Consider the following 16,727-nt stretch of genomic DNA (forward strand, 5'->3'; position numbering starts at 1 on the left):
TTGGCGGACCTCGTTTCGAGGCCCAGAAGTCGCGTCGAAAGCGACTTCACGTTTCCATGATGATGGAGAGCAGAAACACATTCCCGGCCTGAAAGAGCCCGTCTGTATACACTCAACCGACTCGGTCGTAGTCGCAAACACATTGATACTTGCATGAAGTAATCTCGACTTGCATTTACAAATACTGCGCCTACGCGACTCACCATGGCTACTCTCCCACCGACGCAAGCCCCAGGCACGCAGGAATATGCTGGCGACGAAATCAGCGCTCTGATTCTCGATCCTGGCAGCTATACGACGCGCGCGGGCTTTGCAGGCGAAGATACTCCCAAATCGGTTGTGCCAACCAGCTATGCTCTCACACCTTCCGGCGACAAAGTGTTTGGCGAGAATGCTATCCACCTGCCCAAACCAGATCTCGAGATCCGCAACCCCTACAGCTCAGATGGTATCGTCGAAGATTGGGAGACCGCATCACGCTTGTGGGAGTACAGTATCACATCGCGATTGACGGGAGCAAGGCAAACACCGCCTAGCAAGAACGGCTTGAATGATGGCAACAAGGACGAAAATGGCGATGTGAACATGGACGAAGCGGCAGAACAGATGGACGAGCAGGAGAAAGTGTTGGGAGAATACCCGCTCATGATGAGCGAACCCGCCTGGAATCCCCAAAAGGCGCGCGAGAAAACGATGGAGATTGCCATGGAGGAATGGGGAGTGCCTGCCTTCTTCCTTGCCAAGAATGGACAGCTGGCGGCGTATTCGCAAGGAAAGGCGACAGGTCTGATAGTCGATATCGGTCACCTCAACACCGCAGTCACAGCCATGTACGAAGGCATGGTGCTGAAGAAGAGCATACACCACACGCCTCTTGCCGGAAAGTGGTTGAACGAGCAAATACGCTTGATGTACTCTTCAATGTCGCCACCTGTGCCTCTTGTACCGCACTACATGGTCAAGACCAAACAGCCTGTCGATGCAGGCGCACCAAGCAATGCAACCTATGTCAAATTCGACAAGCCACCCACAGAAAGCTTCCGAAGACTGGAAGAAGAGCGCGTACTGACAGCTTTCAAAGAGAGCGTGGTGCAGGCTTGGCCGGGACCGCAACGCTTGGAAGCGCCTGCTCCGCCTGGCGGCTTCTCGAACCTGGACCACGTCAAGCAGCTCCCTCCTAAGCCGTTCGAGATGCCAGATGGATGGAACCAGGTCTTTGGAATGGAGCGCTTCAAGGTTGCCGAAGGTCTTTTTGATCACAATGCTGCCTACTCAGATGCCGAACATCCTAAGCCTCAGCAGGACGAGGCCATTACTCGAATAGTGCACAAGGCTCTTGAGGCTTGCGACATCGACCAGCGACCAGCCTACATGAATAACATCATTCTCACGGGTGCAGGTTCGCTGATTGAGAAGCTGCCCGAGCGACTACAAAGCGACCTTACAGCCATCTACCCCAACCCGAAAGTACGTGTCATCGCAAACTCTAACAGCGTCGAGCGGAAATATGGCGCATGGATTGGTGGTAGTGTGCTTGGCAGTTTGGGCACTTTCCACCAGATGTGGATCTCGAGGCAGGAGTATGAGGAGTTTGGCGCTAAGATCATTGAAAAGAGATGCAAGTAGGCACGTTTGAGTGGGTAATGCCAAGGCGTTGTAGGCGTACTGGCTGATAGTCGAACACGCCGACACAGCAAAAGCACTGCGGGTATACCAAGGACGATAGAACCTCGATCACGAATGAAATGTAATTTTGGAACGACCATCCAATTGTCTCTCGGCAGTACAATCTGCGGCGCAACCATGGGGCACTTCGCCATCCCCTTCCCATGCACAATCCAAAACGCAAACCTCTCTCTCCTCCGCACAAATCAAAAAATCTACCAAGAATCCCGCTCCCTTCTCTACAACAAAACACTCCTATCCATGACCGAAATCTATTTAAAAACATTCGTCCACCGCATCCCGCAGTCAGCCCCAAAAATCCAGAGATTGCAGTTGAGGTATAGAAGTCTTTCGCCATCTTGCGGATATGTGGAATACACTCTGGAACACCTCTCGAGTGCGAAGTTTCTGGATTTTTTAAAATGATCTCGACTTTACAATGGAGTGCTCCGAGTGGACGGGTTGTTGGAAAATTTTTACTTGCGATGATAATGATGGTGCGCAGAAGAGGCGAAGATTTTCTGCCGAGGAGAGATTGGTAAGGTGGATTGGAGAGAAGGTGTTACCGCTTGTAGAGGGCATGAGAAGGAATTGGGAAGAGATTGATGGGAAGAACAGGTTTGAGCTGAGAGATGTGTTGGGGATGAGGGTGAAGCACATAGCGAGGAAGCACATAGGGAAGCACATGGTGGAATGTGGTGAGGAGTTGCAGGAGAGTGTTCTTGAGTATGTTGGGGCAAAGATGAGGGAGATTGGGGCGGAGCGCGAGGAAATGAGTAGAGAGGGGATGATTTGATCGGCGACGTGGCGAGAGTGGATGGCGAGGAGGTGGGTTGAGGGACACCTGCTTTTCGGTTGGAAGGATCGACATCAATCCTTGTGGGAGAATGTTCATTTCGTTATGGTTATGCAAGCTTCGCTCAAGTCGAAGCATTAACGGTGGGCCTGGAGGCGCATAACGCTGTGCGTGCAGCGTCGTGACCGAGACAAGTGGCTCATGACCGCTTCGTGGTGACCACCGCGAAGATGGTGCTGTCTGTCACTGCTCAAGACTTGAAAGTCATGCTTCTGCCCGCCTTCTCCTTTTGTGTCCTCGGCAACCCCTTGGCAGTGTCCAGAGCTTTGGCATAGGGATTGACCTGCTTCTGCCTCTTCTTCATCTCCTTGGCAGAGAGCTTCTCCTTGGGCGGATTGAGAATGCTCGCTGCGTTCTCATAGTCAAATGGCTCTTCGTCGTCCTCTTTGATCTTTTCTCTCGCGACACCTTCTTCGCCTTGTACACTTGCGGCAGCGGCTTTCGCGGCTTTTTTAGCAGCTCTCTTGGCAGCTTTTCGATCAGCCTTTTCTCGAGCACGCTGTGCAGCATCATCCACGTCAACGAGGGTGACTTCGTCTGAGTTCGCAGCCATGCCGTCCATATGATCAGTGCCACGCTTGCGCTTCTTGCTGAGGTCTTTTAGCACAAAGACATCGTCATCTGTAGCAGTTTCTTGCTTGGTGGGCGTTGGTTCTGGGGTAGGCTCACGCTCGACTCTGGCAGGAGTAAACTCTGCTGGATCGGCGAAGATCCCTGCTGTCAGAGGCGGGAGTGGGACGGAGAGCGAGACTGCGGACGGTGTAGAATCTGCACTGGTTTGGTCCTTCCAAACGCTGCTGTCGAACGCTGGTCCCCAGAACGAAGATTTCGAGCTCCGCAGTGGCATATCAGTGGTAGCAATACTTGTGGTCGGCGCTGGAGTTTCAGTTACAGCAGTTGGTGACGGTTTTGAGACCGCATTCTGAGACGTGGACTTTCTTGGCCCAGAGTGTTCGGGCTTGCTAAGGACTTCCGCAAGTTCAGGACCATTAATGCCCTCTTTCTTGGCTTTGGCGACCAGTGCTGCAAGCTCACCTGCTCGCAAACGTACAGTCTGCGATATCGCACCAAGACTGAACAGAGCTTGCCGCGTGGTCGGCATTGATTTGGCGATGTTGAAGAGTTGCCAATTTGGCATGACAAAGTTGGTGCTGTCGTCTTGTTCTCTTGCGACCTCATCTCGCCATTGGTGTACTGCTCGGAAGACTGAGAATTGCTCCTTCGTCAACATGGCCGACGTCTTGGCGAGGAGCTTGTACCAGCCGAAAGACCCCTGTCCGTTCTCGACGTCGTAGATGGGGTGTTCGTATCTCTGCAAAGCAGTTTCTGAGCTTTTGGTGAGAACGTCCCAAAGCTTGTCGCCTTCGTGGTTGGGCAGGCCAAAGTCCGACCTCTGAATGAGCTCGTTGCGTAGGTTGTCAAAGATGTAGAGAAGATAATGAGTGTCGCTCCGCGCATAGTCGAACAATGCCTGCGGCAAAGGTCGTACGCGCCAGTCTGCTGTCTGATACTTCTTCTGCGCATCTACGCCTGCGAATCTCTTCAAGAGGTATGCCAGACTGCCGGCGGGGTAGCCCAAAGCTCGGGCAGCGTGATGTGTATCGAACAGACCCACAAGGTATAGTCCAAGATCTCGCTGAAGCCAGATGATGTCCATGTAAGCTCCGTGCAAGACTTTGAGGATGTTCGGATCTGCAAAGACCTCATTCAAGCACTGCAGCTTCCGTCGCCAGGGCTTCAAGGTGTCGACGATCCAATCCTTATCGCGCGTGCTGATCTGCATCAGTGATACTATACCTATATATGTCCTTATGTCGTGGTGTTCGAGATCAATGGCGATCTCTTTGGCTTGCTTGAGTTCTTTGAGCATAGCATCGAGTGCGACTTCCGAATCGACAAGTGTCGCTGTCGTCGTTTCGAATGGGTGGTGCATGATTGGCTCACTCTGTGTATACATCGAGGAAGGGTATCGGTACTGTTCGATCTCGAGCTGGTATGGATGTGGGTGCCTGTTTGGTAGTGTTGGGTCAATATTGATGTACTTGTTCGTCTCGACCTTATGAGATGGAAATAGGGTTGATGATCAAGGGCAGCAAGTCGTGAATGCATAAGGAGATGTGAGGCATACGATGCTTGTGATTCGCCGTCGGAAGCAATGGGCTCGGTCTCCAGAGGCACAACTGCGTGAGGCTTGCTCAGAAGCAGCGGCTTGAAGGGAGGAGTCTCATCGTTCTTTGGCACATGTTGAAACTGCAGCTGCGGCTTTTCGAGCTGCTGGTCTTTACCCGCTTTATTCGCTCGGCCAGCACGCGGAGGATTGGAAGCGGAAGCATTTGCCTTGTCACAGTTTCAGCGTCTCTTTCCATATGCGGTTCTTTTGGGGGCGTTACCTGCTCCACACCAGGACTCAATCTCTTCACAGCGCCAGTGAACTCGTCCAGCGCAGTATCGGCACGCTCAAGCAGGCTGTCGACGACGTCAACCACCGCACGCCAATTGCCTTCTACGGAATCGAGGTCTTTTAAGCGCGGCGGACGTACGATCTCCGTGTTCGATGTCGCTGCGCCCACCAGTCTCTCAGCAAGACTCAGTAGGCGCGCATTCTGCTGATCCAGCGCAGGAGCGACTTTTGAATCGAGTGATCGATGGAATGGTAGATCTTCGTTGGCGAGCGAGTTGGCGCTGCGGACTGTCGATACGAGCGCCGACTTGATATTTGACTCGAGGCTGTTGAAGTCGTCCATGCTGCGCTATGCAATGTTGTGCGCGTGTTATGTTTGCAGCAGTATGCAAGTCGCCATACAAAGTGATGCTTCTCGAGATCTTCGAAGGTCGCGACTTTCTTTCCTGAGCAGGGATTGTGACTAAGCAGCCGCAGCCGCAACGGCAACTCTAATGAGGACCCCTCCAAACAACGTGGCTGACGACGTCGAATGCTCTTGCCTGCTGGAGTTGTGACTTGCGCTGCAGTGCGGCGACGGAGCTACGCTGCGCAGGACAACTTTCACATGCACACGGTAGTCCTCCGCAACATCCCTGCCAACGCTTCTTTGATATACTTGGACCCTTTTCACCAGAATTCGACAGCTTCTTGGAGGCCTCGCGCCTCAATCACTTCAATATGGAAGCAGCATCCGCCCGCTACGCCGCCCGCGACCGATTCGCATATCCTGCCGAACCAGCTGCCACTCCTCTGCAAAGATACATTCAGCAAGCATGTTCGCCCGAGAACTTCGAGCCCAATCTCGCATTATGTCTGGAGGTCGCCGACTTGATCAATGCCAAGAAGGCCGGCGCGCCCCGAGAGGCAGCAATGGCCATAGTCCAGTACATCAACCACCGCAATCCCAACGTCTCATTACTGGCATTGAGCTTGCTTGATATATGTGTGAAGAACTGTGGTTACCCATTTCATCTCCAAATTTCCACCAAGGAATTCCTCAATGAGCTGGTACGGCGCTTCCCAGAGCGACCGCCAATACGAACTACAAGAGTACAGAACAGGATACTGGAGCTGATTGAAGAATGGCGGAGGACAATATGCGAGACCTCAAAATACAAGGAGGATCTTGGATTCATTCGGGATATGCACAGGCTGCTGCATTACAAGGGTTACCAATTCCCACAGATCAGTCGCGAGGATGCCGCTGTGCTCAACCCAAGCGATAACCTGAAGAGTGCTGATGAGATGGAGGCGGAAGAGCGCGCGGCGCAGAGTGCGAAGCTTCAAGAGCTTATTCGCAGAGGTACGCCGCATGATTTGCAGGAAGCGAACAAGCTGATGAAAGTCATGGCTGGCTATGACACGAGACACAAGACCGACTACCGAGCCAAGGCTGCCGAGGAGGTAGGCAAGATCCAGCAGAAAGCGAAGCTGTTGGAGGAGATGATGAGCGAGTACAAGCCTGGCGACAAGATCAAGGATGGTGACGTGTTTGAAGAGCTTGCCGCTGCATTGGCCAGCGCGCATCCCAAAATCCAGAAGATGTGCGAGGAGGAGAGTGAGGATCACGAGGCTGTCGCGAAGCTGTTTGAGATTAACGACAGCATACACAGAACTATTGAACGATACAAGCTGATGAAAAAGGGTGACATCGAGGGTGCAAATGCGATACCAAAAGGCACTCTAGGCGTCAGTGGAGCTGGCGTCAAGCAAGGCGCAAACAATGAGCTTTCCTTGATCGACTTTGGAGGACCAGAAGAGGGCGCAGACGCTCCATACTCGTCAGCAGCACCCACAGGACCGAAGCCAGCAGGCAATGCTCTGGAAGACGACCTTCTTGGGCTGAACATGGGAGATGGAAACTACGGACAAGGCGGTGGCATTTCACTCGGCACATCCGACATCATGGCACAATTCAATCAACCCGCTGCGAACTCGATCTTCAACATCCAACCTAGAGCTGCACCTCCGGCGGCATCACTAGCACCACAAGCACAAGCGTCGAACTTCAGCAATGCGTTTGCTCCAGGATCACAATCTGCCTCGAAGCCAGCAACCCAAATCCCGTTGTCATTACAGCAAGCCACCCAAGCAAAGAAGTCAGATCCATTTGCTGCTTTGAACACGCCGCCACGACAAGGCTCACCAGCGTCTTTCCAGCAAGCACCACCAAGATCGCCAGCGCCTCCAGCAACTGGCGCGCCTGTCGATCTTCTCGGCATGGGCAATGGTACATCAGCGACCGCCCCTGCACCCGCGACCGGAGGTGACGACGAGTGGGAATTCAGCTCTGCGCTACCTGATGGACCAACAAGCATTACTGTGACCAACAGCGGGATACACACGATCTTTGATGTGTCAAGAGCCAATGACTCGGAATTGCTGATCAAGAGCCGGATATCAAATGCCTCTCACCAGCCCGTCTCGGACCTGACGTTTCAACTGGCAGTGACGAAGGTGAGTCTCAATCAAGTTCTCCAGTATCTTCTCCAACAACATACGCTAATCATTTGCAGGGGTATACTCTCAAGCTTGAACCGCAGTCCGGACGAAGTCTTGGTCCCAAGCAACAAAATGGTGTGACGCAGACGATACATCTGCAAGGTGTAGAAAGAGGCAAGGGTACGACCGTTAAGATGCGATGGCGGGCCAGCTATAGCGTTGGAGGCACACAGCAGAACGAGCAAGGCGAAATAAATGGCCTGGGTGTGCCCTGATGCAGGAGCAGGTGTTTTCTTTGCAGCACTTTAGCGGATAGACATCAGCACGTTTGCAAAATAGCAAGACTGATATCGCAGGGCTCCGTGCTCGTTGTCCTTACCCCGTTCGCGCGTGCGAGAATCTTCGTAGATGACTTGATTCATGGCAAGCGAAGGCAAGAGTAGCAGCCTCCAGACACTCCACGGATCTCGGATCCCTTACTTACTTCCACGGGCCCTGATCATGCACGACGACCACTGCTAATCCTAGAGGTATTGGAAGACTCACTCCTGGCCCACACAGGTACTTCATGTAATCAGATGGTTTCGCTCTTCTCACAGCTTCGAATGTCGCACTGCATCTGCTCCCATATGGAAGTACGCCGATTTCGCCATAGCATTGGCTCAGAGACGCATAAGGGACCAGGGATCTGTTTGCGTTTCCCTTCTCGGCATTATTGTACCGGTCGTCATCACTCTGCGAAGTCTGCATATTGCAGAAGACCTCCTGCAAAGACGTCACTGTTCTCGCTGACCGCTGCGGATAGGGAGGTGACAGGCCGTGGGTTGCTCAAAGAAAATCTTCCCAAGTGCCTTTTCCTGCCACGTACATTGCAGCAAGGCCCTGCTTACACACGCCTAGAATCCACCACCTTTCATTCGCAGACAGTGATGATTCCAGACGCGTCTTTGCAGCGGCAATGCTTGCTATCGCGCAGGTACAATCCACCAGCGCGCTCGGCATGTTGCGAGAGGGACGCAGCAAACTTCTCGACAAAGGCAGGCAGGAAAAGGCGACGAGTAGCAGGAGTATAAGTGATTTTGCTTTCGTGTAGATACCCAATTCATCAAGCCACTTGCGATCGTTGAAGACATCATGGCTTCGAAAAAATCTTTCAGGAATCCAAACCCAGAAGATGGCAGCATCGATTCCACGTTGAGGAACAATGTTGAGAACTTCATCAAAAGCTTGACATCCTCCTTCAAAGGCCAGGTCAAGACGTACAAATGTCCTCTAAAGGATTGTCCGAAGACAGGCATTCATGCAGAGGACATTCTGGAACACTACCAGAAGATCCATCAAGGCAAGAGTTATGGTACGGTTCTCTGTCCCGAAGGCTGCAGCCATCCGTACGCCACATCTGCTGCGATGCGAAGACACAGATTACGCGTCCACGGCAATAATCATGCCACTTGCCCTGTAGCGGGCTGTCAAGACAAACAAGTTAGGGAACGTGGGCACATCTTTAAGCACCTCCGCGCAGCACATTCCTGTCCAATTCCAGCTGCTCGGGGCTTCCCTGTCCGCAAATGGTACGTTCGAGCACAGAGAACTCTGGAAAACTGGGCAAAGGCCCCTGGTCGAGGCCTGGATGATGACTACAAAGATATGTTCCTGATTAGCACTCAGCGAGCTGCACAGGAGGACGAGCAAGAAGATGAATCCGAGCAAGATAATGACGATGATGATCTCGTCAGCGGGCCCATTACCAATTTGCATGACTTCCTTCGGCAGCTCTTCGCAGCCCCAGATCAGCTTAAGGCAACTGACGTCGCTCATCTCAAAGGCTTCTCTGTCAGTAATCCCGACTTTGCCAGATTTATCACCGCTATGAGCGCAGTCTCGGAGCCGGCCAGGGTCGCGATTAAGTGCCTGCTCCTCACAGCCGTCATCGACTGGATCGAGACTGAAGAGCCAGACAGCTCCATTGGCGAGCTTTTCCAAGCAGACGCCAAAGTCGCGGAGAAGCTCTCAACCGGCGATCCAGAGTTGGAAGAAGGCCAGCTAATTCGATATGAATCAGGGAAAGGCACACTGTACGATGTCATATACGGCCTCTACATCAGAGGTCTTTTCGGCAAGGACAAGACCTCATTCGTTATGCGAGACTACTCCAATGTGATTTGCATGCTGGGAGGGGAAGAAGAAAAGGCAGCTGTCAAGACTCACAAGCCTGGGCTATCGAGCAAGGTCGAGAGTGCGATACCGGAGGAAAAGTCGCAACTTGAGTTTTGGAATGATGTTCTCTTGGAAGCACTGCGCCAGTGGCTCGTCGATTTCGGTACTGGGACCTCAACTTTCTATGGAATTCTGGAGGACAAGATAGGCAAGAAGCTGGGGAAGATGCCTAAGGAGTAGATAGAATTCCCGACGTAGAGAAGGGAGCTTTTGGCTCACATATCCTCATCGTAGATGCCAGATGATGGCGCCACTGAATTCCAAACCAGACTTTCAGCCGTCCACTTGACTTTACGGATTGCGCCATGTATTGATCTTACTGACAGCTCTATGAAGCCTCAGCTTCATTTATCCAGAATGTTAATTGCCAGCTGAAATATCGTGTGACTCGGCGATTTCGAATTCACCGAGAACGAGGTCTCCATAGCGAGATCCTTCGCAACTCCTTCATCTCCAAGCGAGTCTTGGTAGCTGAGATTGCACCTTGGCATAAGGTAGGCATAAAGTGGCCGAGCACATAATATCGAAGCAGTCCAGGCCCCAGTTTCATTCTTCCAGCCACGACCATGTCTCTAGACCTCAAAGTCCCACAGCTCTCAAACTTCAGCCTCCACGTTCGCAACGCCAGAATGCGTATACTTTGAAGTCTTTAAAGTAAGCCGTTGCCGCATGTAGGAAACGTCGTCCTGACAAATATGAACCAGGATCCAGAAAATCCAGGCACACTTTCCTGGGTTGAGAATTGGAACGCCAGTGTAGAATGGTTTATGAAAACACATCTCGCAAAGGAGTATTACAAGCCGTATCTCGAGGCCACGATGCCGATGATGATCAAGGAGCGGGAATTCAAGATCTCGAAGCGCATGGGTCCGGAATTGGTTGCGAGCAAGCCGGAGAGTCTCTTGGAGTGACTCAGATCATAACGTGGATACGTCCATAGCGTTGTGCTCTGCCAGCGTCCATTCTCTCCTGTGCAGAGCTTGCGAATATCAGTAGTGTGCTCAATGCACCTTGACCATTCATTCCATTTCTCTATTCCCTTCCCGAAACCAACCTCTTCAGGCATTAAGTCACATGAAGCTCCCTGCGTCACTTCTCAGCAGCTCTTACAACTGACAATTCCCTCTTCCAACATGCCAGCAACCCTACGTTTCTCATCTCCATCCGTATATCTCAATGCCGCGAAAAATCATTCCAACCACGATAAGTCACCTCATGTAACGGAGAGCTGTTGCCGATTCGTGAGAGCTGCAGCACGATCTTGAAGTGAAGCTGGAAGTCGACATGGTCAGTGCGCTCTGCACCGTTTCGAAACCACTCTGCCTCAACTCCACCTCTGTCTCTCGCCATGCCATTGTCGCTTCACCAATTTTAATCCTCTCCATACCCTCCCATTGCCAAAAAGAGCGGTATGCAAAATTTCCACCCTCACACCACCTTCACTCACCCCAGCCCCACTTTTCCCTCCAAAACGGAAGGCACGCAAGCGCAAAAACGTCACCTTTCCGTCGACCGTTAGCAGGCAACAGCTGCAAGATCACTTCGATCACTTCGTCTGAAACACTAGCGCCAAGTGAGCTTGCGCACACACATATAAAAATTTTCCGCTTCGCCGCGCAAACTTGAACTTCTTCTTTCCACCACGTCCGGCGGCCACCAGCACAACCACGACCACGACCAACGAACACGAGCACGAGCCACCGATTCGAGGCACCGACCGACACGACCACGAGCGCAAGCCACCGATTCGAGGCTCCGACCGATACGAGCAACCAACCACAACGAACTGGAGCTGGAACGGCGGTGCAAAATGGTGCGGTGACTGATAAGTGCCTTTCTCGCTTAGGCGCCTCGTTCGCTGCAGGCAGATTGTCTCTACGATCTCTCACTCGACACAGGGTCGTGACCTAACCACAAACCCTCCGTCGCCATCCCGCTGGACCATATGCGGGCGCCGAGCCACCGAACGAGGCTGCGGTGTACGAAATCGGCGGGGGTCTGGATTGGATCGAGGGCGTGGTCCAGCATTGACCGCACCATTGCAGTATTCTCTTCACTGACAGGCCCGTGTCGTTGGTCGCCGGTAGCCTCGGTGGTACAAGGGGTCGGTACTGCAATGGCATCCTCAAGCGGATACGCGTCGAAAGGCTCAGAGTAACGCCTACCTTTGTCGAGAAGGTAGAGCTGGCTGTCCTCCGTTGTTGCTTGACTGGTCTTCACCGACTGATGATAGCATGCGGCAATTCTAGTAGACGGAGCACGAACCATTCTTCTTCACACAAGATGGTCAGGGCTCACCGCAGGGCGAATAGGCCATGACCTCCTGAGCGTCAAAAAAGTGCTTGAGTCTGGCGAAGCGTAATAAGCCTAGGCAAAAAAAACCATAGTGCGTCGGGCCGTTTGGCGTACAGAGGAGGAAGCGAGAGTGGCGAGACGACGTAAGCTGGGTACGCGAGATGACAGGCGAAGCGAGAACTCTTAAGCCCTCGGGGAGATTCAGGAAAGGGTTGGCCCATTCGCAATGTCGACAACCCACATTCTACCTCACCCAGCTGTGTGTTTGTGGTCTGGATCGAATCGAATCGAATCGAGAGCCTGGGTACAGTGGTCGCCGGACAAGCACCCCCTTTGCACCCCCATCATAAGAACTCCCTATCCATACCACCCTCTCGGTGAGGCCGTCCGGTGGCTGGGCCCTTTTCACCTCAACCCTGCGAGCTGAGAAGCGTTGTATCGATGGTCGCCGTCACTCGTTTTCAACACGACTTGGGGCAGCTGCTGGTAATGACCGTGCAGTGTGAGCCAAGGGCGGGGTATGGTCTGAGGGTAACGCGGTATGTATTCCCAAAAGGACGCAAGAGACGGGCATCAGATACAGTGGTATGTCTTCTACCAGTGTACTGGAGCCCGAAGATCTTCGTAGCGTAGATTTATTCGTAGGTGTCATGAATGTCACTGTCTTTATACAATCACTGCCGCCAGTTCGTGCATTTTCTCTCGCTGCTTCGTTGTCGTTGTCGCCGCTGCCTCACGTGTCTCTTCGTTGATGGAGTCAGTCACCACGCCGCCCCATTTTACTCAATGTTCTAGGAGCTGAGATCGTTGATGGCTCCATGAGTGACGGCCTACAGGAGCTGAGGCGTGATGCTTGACAGTCCGACGCTTTCTAGCGATACCACAACACCTCCGCGACCACCTTGTTCAGGCCAACCTATCGCTTCCGGTGCGCAGTCTCCTTGCCGCTATTACCAAAGCACGTGCCTCCGAGGTCGAGCAGCGAGGTCGCTCCAAGCCGCTCAATGTATTGCTCATTATGGTATAATCCAGACCAACCGCCATCTCTCGAATCTTCGTCCGCGTTCGCCAGCCATTCAATCCCAAACCAAGAAAAAAATCCAGAAAGGCGACTTACTTCAATGACGTTAAATTTCTCTGACTCATCAGAATCTACTACATGGATATACAACCATCATGACATGCCGCTAAACCCACAAATCTTCCCTCCTCCTCCCAATCAGCCCGTCGCACTGTACACAGCAGTACAATGCCTACCGCACTCGACGCGCTGCTCGACCCATCTTCTCCTGCCATCTCCAAGAGTCGCATACGCTCTAGGAGTGATGTGAAATCTATGCTCCTCTTTGGCGCCGCTCGACTTCTTCGCGCGCTTCACCTCAGCCTCCATGTCCAGGGGCTGCAGGTATGTAGGTTCGGACATGTTGTTGCGCTTGCCGGTACCGAGTTGGTAGTGCTCGTTTCCTCCCCAGAAGACGATGTCGGCGCCCCAATTCGTGTCGTCGTTGCTGGTATGCTGGCTCGCGGAGGTGTAGGTGATGTTCTGCATGACTGCTGCTGCGTGCGTGCTGCCGACTGAAAGGTGCTGTAATCGGATGGGAACCGTGCTGTGGGTCTTCTCGTCGTATTCGAACAGGCCGGATAGAGATGGGATTTTGCTTGGTGTTGACTGTACGTGTGTCCATCTGCTGTTGGCGAGAGTACCTCTGATGCCGGACCCGAAGGCGAAGGTATCTGCTGTGACTCTGCCGATCTGTAGCTGTTCTCGTGGGTCCATACCGTCGTCTTTGGGAGATGCTACACGAGTAGCGTCTACTGTGATGTAACTGTTCTCGCCTCCTGCTGCAATATGCGTGATCTTGGGAGTCTGTGACTTGCCAGAGTAGAGCTTCTGTAGGGGAAGTAATGATGGCGCATCCACGATCATGGATTCTGGATTGTAGTCGAAGCCGAGTTGACCGGAGGCATTGTCGCCCCAAGCGAAAACACGGCCTTCTGAGTCCAATGCCAGTGAGTGGTAATCACCACAAGCTACCTTGGCAATATTGAAACCTCGTAGGGTAGTGATCTCGTGAGGCTGGTCGAATGCACCTGCGGGTCTGGTAAGCCATGTCAGACCTGGTACTCCAAGCTGGCCGCGGCTTGGGAAGGCATCAGAAGCTGAGGCAGCTGAGAATACGCGGCCCTTGTTGGTGAGCAGCAAAGCATGCTCTAAACCAGAAGAGACAGCTGATATCTTCTCGCCCCGACTGAGATTTTGAGGTGTAATGTTTCGATATGCGATCTTGCTCTTGCCACTCCAGAACGGAATCCAGCTCGACTCTGATGGCTGCGGGTCGTTTGCTTGGTCTTCGGCAGAGGCAGGGATGCTGTACACATTGCCGTTTTTCGACAAGCCAAGAATGCGATCTTTCGAGATAGACAAGCTTGTCAAGTCCTTGCCTTCTAGCGTCCTGGCCGGTGTCTTGACATCTGGAGCATAACCCACGCCCCACTGTATCAGATCACCTCTTTCGTCGATGGCTGCGCCAAAATTGCGATCCAGCTTGATATCTCGCAGCAGCATGCCGTCAAAGTATGGTATCCTCCTTGGCGTCTTGATGCATCTCTCATCACTGTCTGGTGCCACGACACGCCCGCTGTTGCTCCCCCATGCGTACACGCCAGGATTCTCCCAACTGCGCTTCACCTGATGATGCTGGCTGGAGATCATATCTCGATTCTCTTCCAAGCTGTTCGATGTCTTCTTCCGACTCTCCTCGAAGACCAACGGAGTCTCTTCCTGCTCCGGAGCTTCGGCGTGGCCTTGGCGGACGAAGTTGCCATTGTTGATGTAGAATTGGGACGCTGTGGCAAGACCGCCAGCTGCCACTACGGCGAATATGGACCTTCGGAGCTGTGTCTGTTTTCTCGATGCGCGAGCTTGGTAGGATAATGTGGCCACCCGCTCAACCTGCTGGGTCAGCCTGGAAGCATTTCGCGTGCCCTTCGATGGTTTCGCTGCTTTCGTCGCTGCTCGGGCAACCTGCTTGGAGCTCATTGTGATTGCTGGACGTTCTGATGATTCTTCGGTGAAGACTGACAGTACGCAGCGATCGTTCAATGAAGAGGTCGCTGGCTATCGCAGTATTTGTGCCAGGATGGTCTTTCGATGCGATACAGAGAATATTCTAAACGACCAATCGATGCTGATCGAAAGTTAATCTGGACTCGTGAACGTCAGCGCAGATCTCGGTGGAGCATCCATGATGCCTGCACTTGCGTCGCCGAAGCCGCACAATTGGCCATTCATTCACCTCTTTCTTGCTCGTCTTCACATGCCAACATTTAGACATTGGTGCTCCACCTCATGGTGATTTTGCATTGCTTCGATGGCGGATACATCCGATGCCAATCTCGCCGCTCTTGGGCCGCTGAACTCCTTACCTAGGTATTTTTGCCAACAGAGAACCATTTATGCTGTTGTTAAACACCTATTATACTGGCTGAAAGATTAAGCGACCGCTGGGAAAATTAAAATACAGTCACGCCCTGTCGGACTCAGCAGATTGATGGGATCCTTGCGAGCTGGAACCCCAGCATATAAGATCAGATAGGTATCCCTTCGTCAGCTCCCCAACTTCCTTCGCAATGGCAGTCCCAGGCGTCTTCAATGGAGCCCAGCTTTCTAACTACCTAACCTACATCGGAATCGGACCTGAACACCCTCTATACATGCAACAGTATTCTGGCGATGTTGCTAAAGATATCCATCTCTTAACCCAGCTCCATATTCACATGATCTCTACTATACCATACGAGAACTTGTCTCTGCACTACAACCCAACGCATACCATCCAGATCAGGCCCGAAGGAACGTTCCAGAAGACTGTCGGCAATGCCCGTGGTAGAGGGGGATACTGCATGGAGAACACTATCTTTTATCATCATGTTCTCAGAGGCCTCGCATTTCCATCCTATCTGGCACCCGTTCGAATTAGGGCCCGGGTGGATGGAGTGCCGCAGGGAGACTACAGTGGCTGGTGAGCTGTCTCTCCAAGTGCCGACGAGCTATGCTAATGAGGAAAGGGTGCATCTCGTGATCATTGTGACGCTCTCCGATGGCAGTAAGTGGAGCGTCGACGTTGGCTTTGGTGGCGACTGCGCGACTGCTCCCGTACCGCTCCTCCACGACCACCCCCAAGTTAATCTAGGAAACCAAGAAATTCGACTCTGGCGCGATCATATTCCAATGCAACTTCTTAGGACTCCGGAGACGAAGCACTGGATCTACCAATACCGGAACAGCAAAGACCAAGACTGGAATGGCTTCTATGCATTTGCCGAGTATGAAGCGATAGAGCCCGACTTCCACAACCTCAACTGGTACACAGGCTCACATCCAGAGAGCTTCCAAACATTTACCGCCATCATCGTCAAATTTTTGCGTCGGCCCAAGGCTGCCGATGGAGCACATACAGGCGACCAAGAAATCTATGGCAAGCGAATGCTTGTGAACGGTACCATCAAGGAGAATCTAGGCGGCAAGACAAGTATCGTCAAAGAGTGCAAGACTGAAGAGGAGCGCATTGCAGGCCTACAAGAGTGGTTTGGGATGACGTTCACTGAAGAAGAACGAGAAGGCATCAAAGGCTGGACCACCGAGTTGTGTGGAGATCAGAGTTCGAACAGTGACGAAGTCTGGCATGTGAAAAGAGGGAAGGCATACCGACACGAATATCAGAGGATGCAGAACACTGGCTGATTCTTTTTTCTGGCCTGAGTCGAAGCGGGGACAAAATGTCAACCGACTGTTGCAGTTCGTGGCCC

The 16,727-nt window shown here is 52.6% G+C and overlaps 8 protein-coding genes across 8 annotated transcripts; 5 read left to right on the forward strand and 3 right to left on the reverse strand.

Moving 5' to 3' along the window:
* Positions 1 to 204: 204 nt before the first annotated feature.
* On the forward strand, positions 205 to 1,626 carry MYCFIDRAFT_33517 (uncharacterized protein; the record flags this gene model as incomplete). Its single annotated transcript, XM_007933041.1, has 1 exon — positions 205 to 1,626. One exon carries the CDS (start codon positions 205 to 207, stop codon positions 1,624 to 1,626), a length of 1,422 nt encoding a protein of 473 aa, XP_007931232.1.
* A 1,085-nt stretch (positions 1,627 to 2,711) lies between these two features.
* MYCFIDRAFT_107101 (uncharacterized protein) lies at positions 2,712 to 5,265 on the reverse strand (the record flags this gene model as incomplete). Its single annotated transcript, XM_007933560.2, has 3 exons — positions 2,712 to 4,530; positions 4,650 to 4,795; positions 4,831 to 5,265. The coding sequence occupies 3 exons, from the start codon at positions 5,263 to 5,265 to the stop codon at positions 2,712 to 2,714; spliced, it is 2,400 nt and encodes a 799-aa protein (XP_007931751.1).
* A 230-nt stretch (positions 5,266 to 5,495) lies between these two features.
* On the forward strand, positions 5,496 to 7,760 carry MYCFIDRAFT_87277 (uncharacterized protein). Its single transcript, XM_007933561.1, has 3 exons — positions 5,496 to 6,745; positions 6,977 to 7,421; positions 7,481 to 7,760. The coding sequence occupies exons 1-3, from the start codon at positions 5,643 to 5,645 to the stop codon at positions 7,679 to 7,681; spliced, it is 1,749 nt and encodes a 582-aa protein (XP_007931752.1). The 5' UTR covers positions 5,496 to 5,642; the 3' UTR covers positions 7,682 to 7,760.
* MYCFIDRAFT_179490 (uncharacterized protein) lies at positions 7,712 to 8,323 on the reverse strand (the record flags this gene model as incomplete). Its single annotated transcript, XM_007933562.1, has 4 exons — positions 7,712 to 7,862; positions 7,897 to 8,233; positions 8,271 to 8,288; positions 8,314 to 8,323. 4 exons carry the CDS (start codon positions 8,321 to 8,323, stop codon positions 7,712 to 7,714), a joined length of 516 nt encoding a protein of 171 aa, XP_007931753.1.
* Positions 8,324 to 8,364: 41 nt separating this feature from the next.
* Positions 8,365 to 9,803, forward strand: MYCFIDRAFT_179491 (uncharacterized protein; the record flags this gene model as incomplete). Its single annotated transcript, XM_007933563.1, has 2 exons — positions 8,365 to 8,464; positions 8,500 to 9,803. The coding sequence occupies 2 exons, from the start codon at positions 8,365 to 8,367 to the stop codon at positions 9,801 to 9,803; spliced, it is 1,404 nt and encodes a 467-aa protein (XP_007931754.1).
* A 435-nt stretch (positions 9,804 to 10,238) lies between these two features.
* Positions 10,239 to 10,534, forward strand: MYCFIDRAFT_33973 (uncharacterized protein; the record flags this gene model as incomplete). The annotated part of the gene is made up of 2 exons (XM_007933072.1): positions 10,239 to 10,277; positions 10,328 to 10,534. Coding segments are annotated over 2 exons (246 nt in total), but the record flags the coding sequence as incomplete, so codon positions are not given.
* A 2,499-nt stretch (positions 10,535 to 13,033) lies between these two features.
* Positions 13,034 to 15,051, reverse strand: MYCFIDRAFT_168583 (uncharacterized protein). Its single transcript, XM_007933564.1, has one exon. The coding sequence runs from the start codon at positions 14,956 to 14,958 to the stop codon at positions 13,138 to 13,140; it is 1,821 nt and encodes a 606-aa protein (XP_007931755.1). The 5' UTR covers positions 14,959 to 15,051; the 3' UTR covers positions 13,034 to 13,137.
* A 581-nt stretch (positions 15,052 to 15,632) lies between these two features.
* On the forward strand, positions 15,633 to 16,662 carry MYCFIDRAFT_33629 (uncharacterized protein; the record flags this gene model as incomplete). Its single annotated transcript, XM_007933046.1, has 2 exons — positions 15,633 to 15,940; positions 15,987 to 16,662. 2 exons carry the CDS (start codon positions 15,633 to 15,635, stop codon positions 16,660 to 16,662), a joined length of 984 nt encoding a protein of 327 aa, XP_007931237.1.
* Positions 16,663 to 16,727: the final 65 nt, after the last annotated feature.

This window comes from Pseudocercospora fijiensis (assembly GCF_000340215.1).
Source record: "Pseudocercospora fijiensis CIRAD86 unplaced genomic scaffold MYCFIscaffold_10, whole genome shotgun sequence".
Taxonomy (NCBI): Eukaryota; Fungi; Ascomycota; class Dothideomycetes; order Mycosphaerellales; family Mycosphaerellaceae; genus Pseudocercospora; species Pseudocercospora fijiensis.

Bases quoted from the DNA above. Each gene is read 5' to 3' on its own strand.
- MYCFIDRAFT_87277 (XM_007933561.1), top strand. From the start codon at position 5,643: ATGGAAGCAGCATCCGCCCGCTACGCCGCCCGCGACCGATTCGCATAT. The intron at 6,746-6,976 runs GTCAGCAGCACC...GTCGAACTTCAG, and splicing joins GGCGCAGACGCTCCATACTC to CAATGCGTTTGCTCCAGGAT. The intron at 7,422-7,480 runs GTGAGTCTCAAT...AATCATTTGCAG, and splicing joins TTCAACTGGCAGTGACGAAG to GGGTATACTCTCAAGCTTGA.
- MYCFIDRAFT_168583 (XM_007933564.1), bottom strand. From the start codon at position 14,958: ATGAGCTCCAAGCAGGTTGCCCGAGCAGCGACGAAAGCAGCGAAACCA.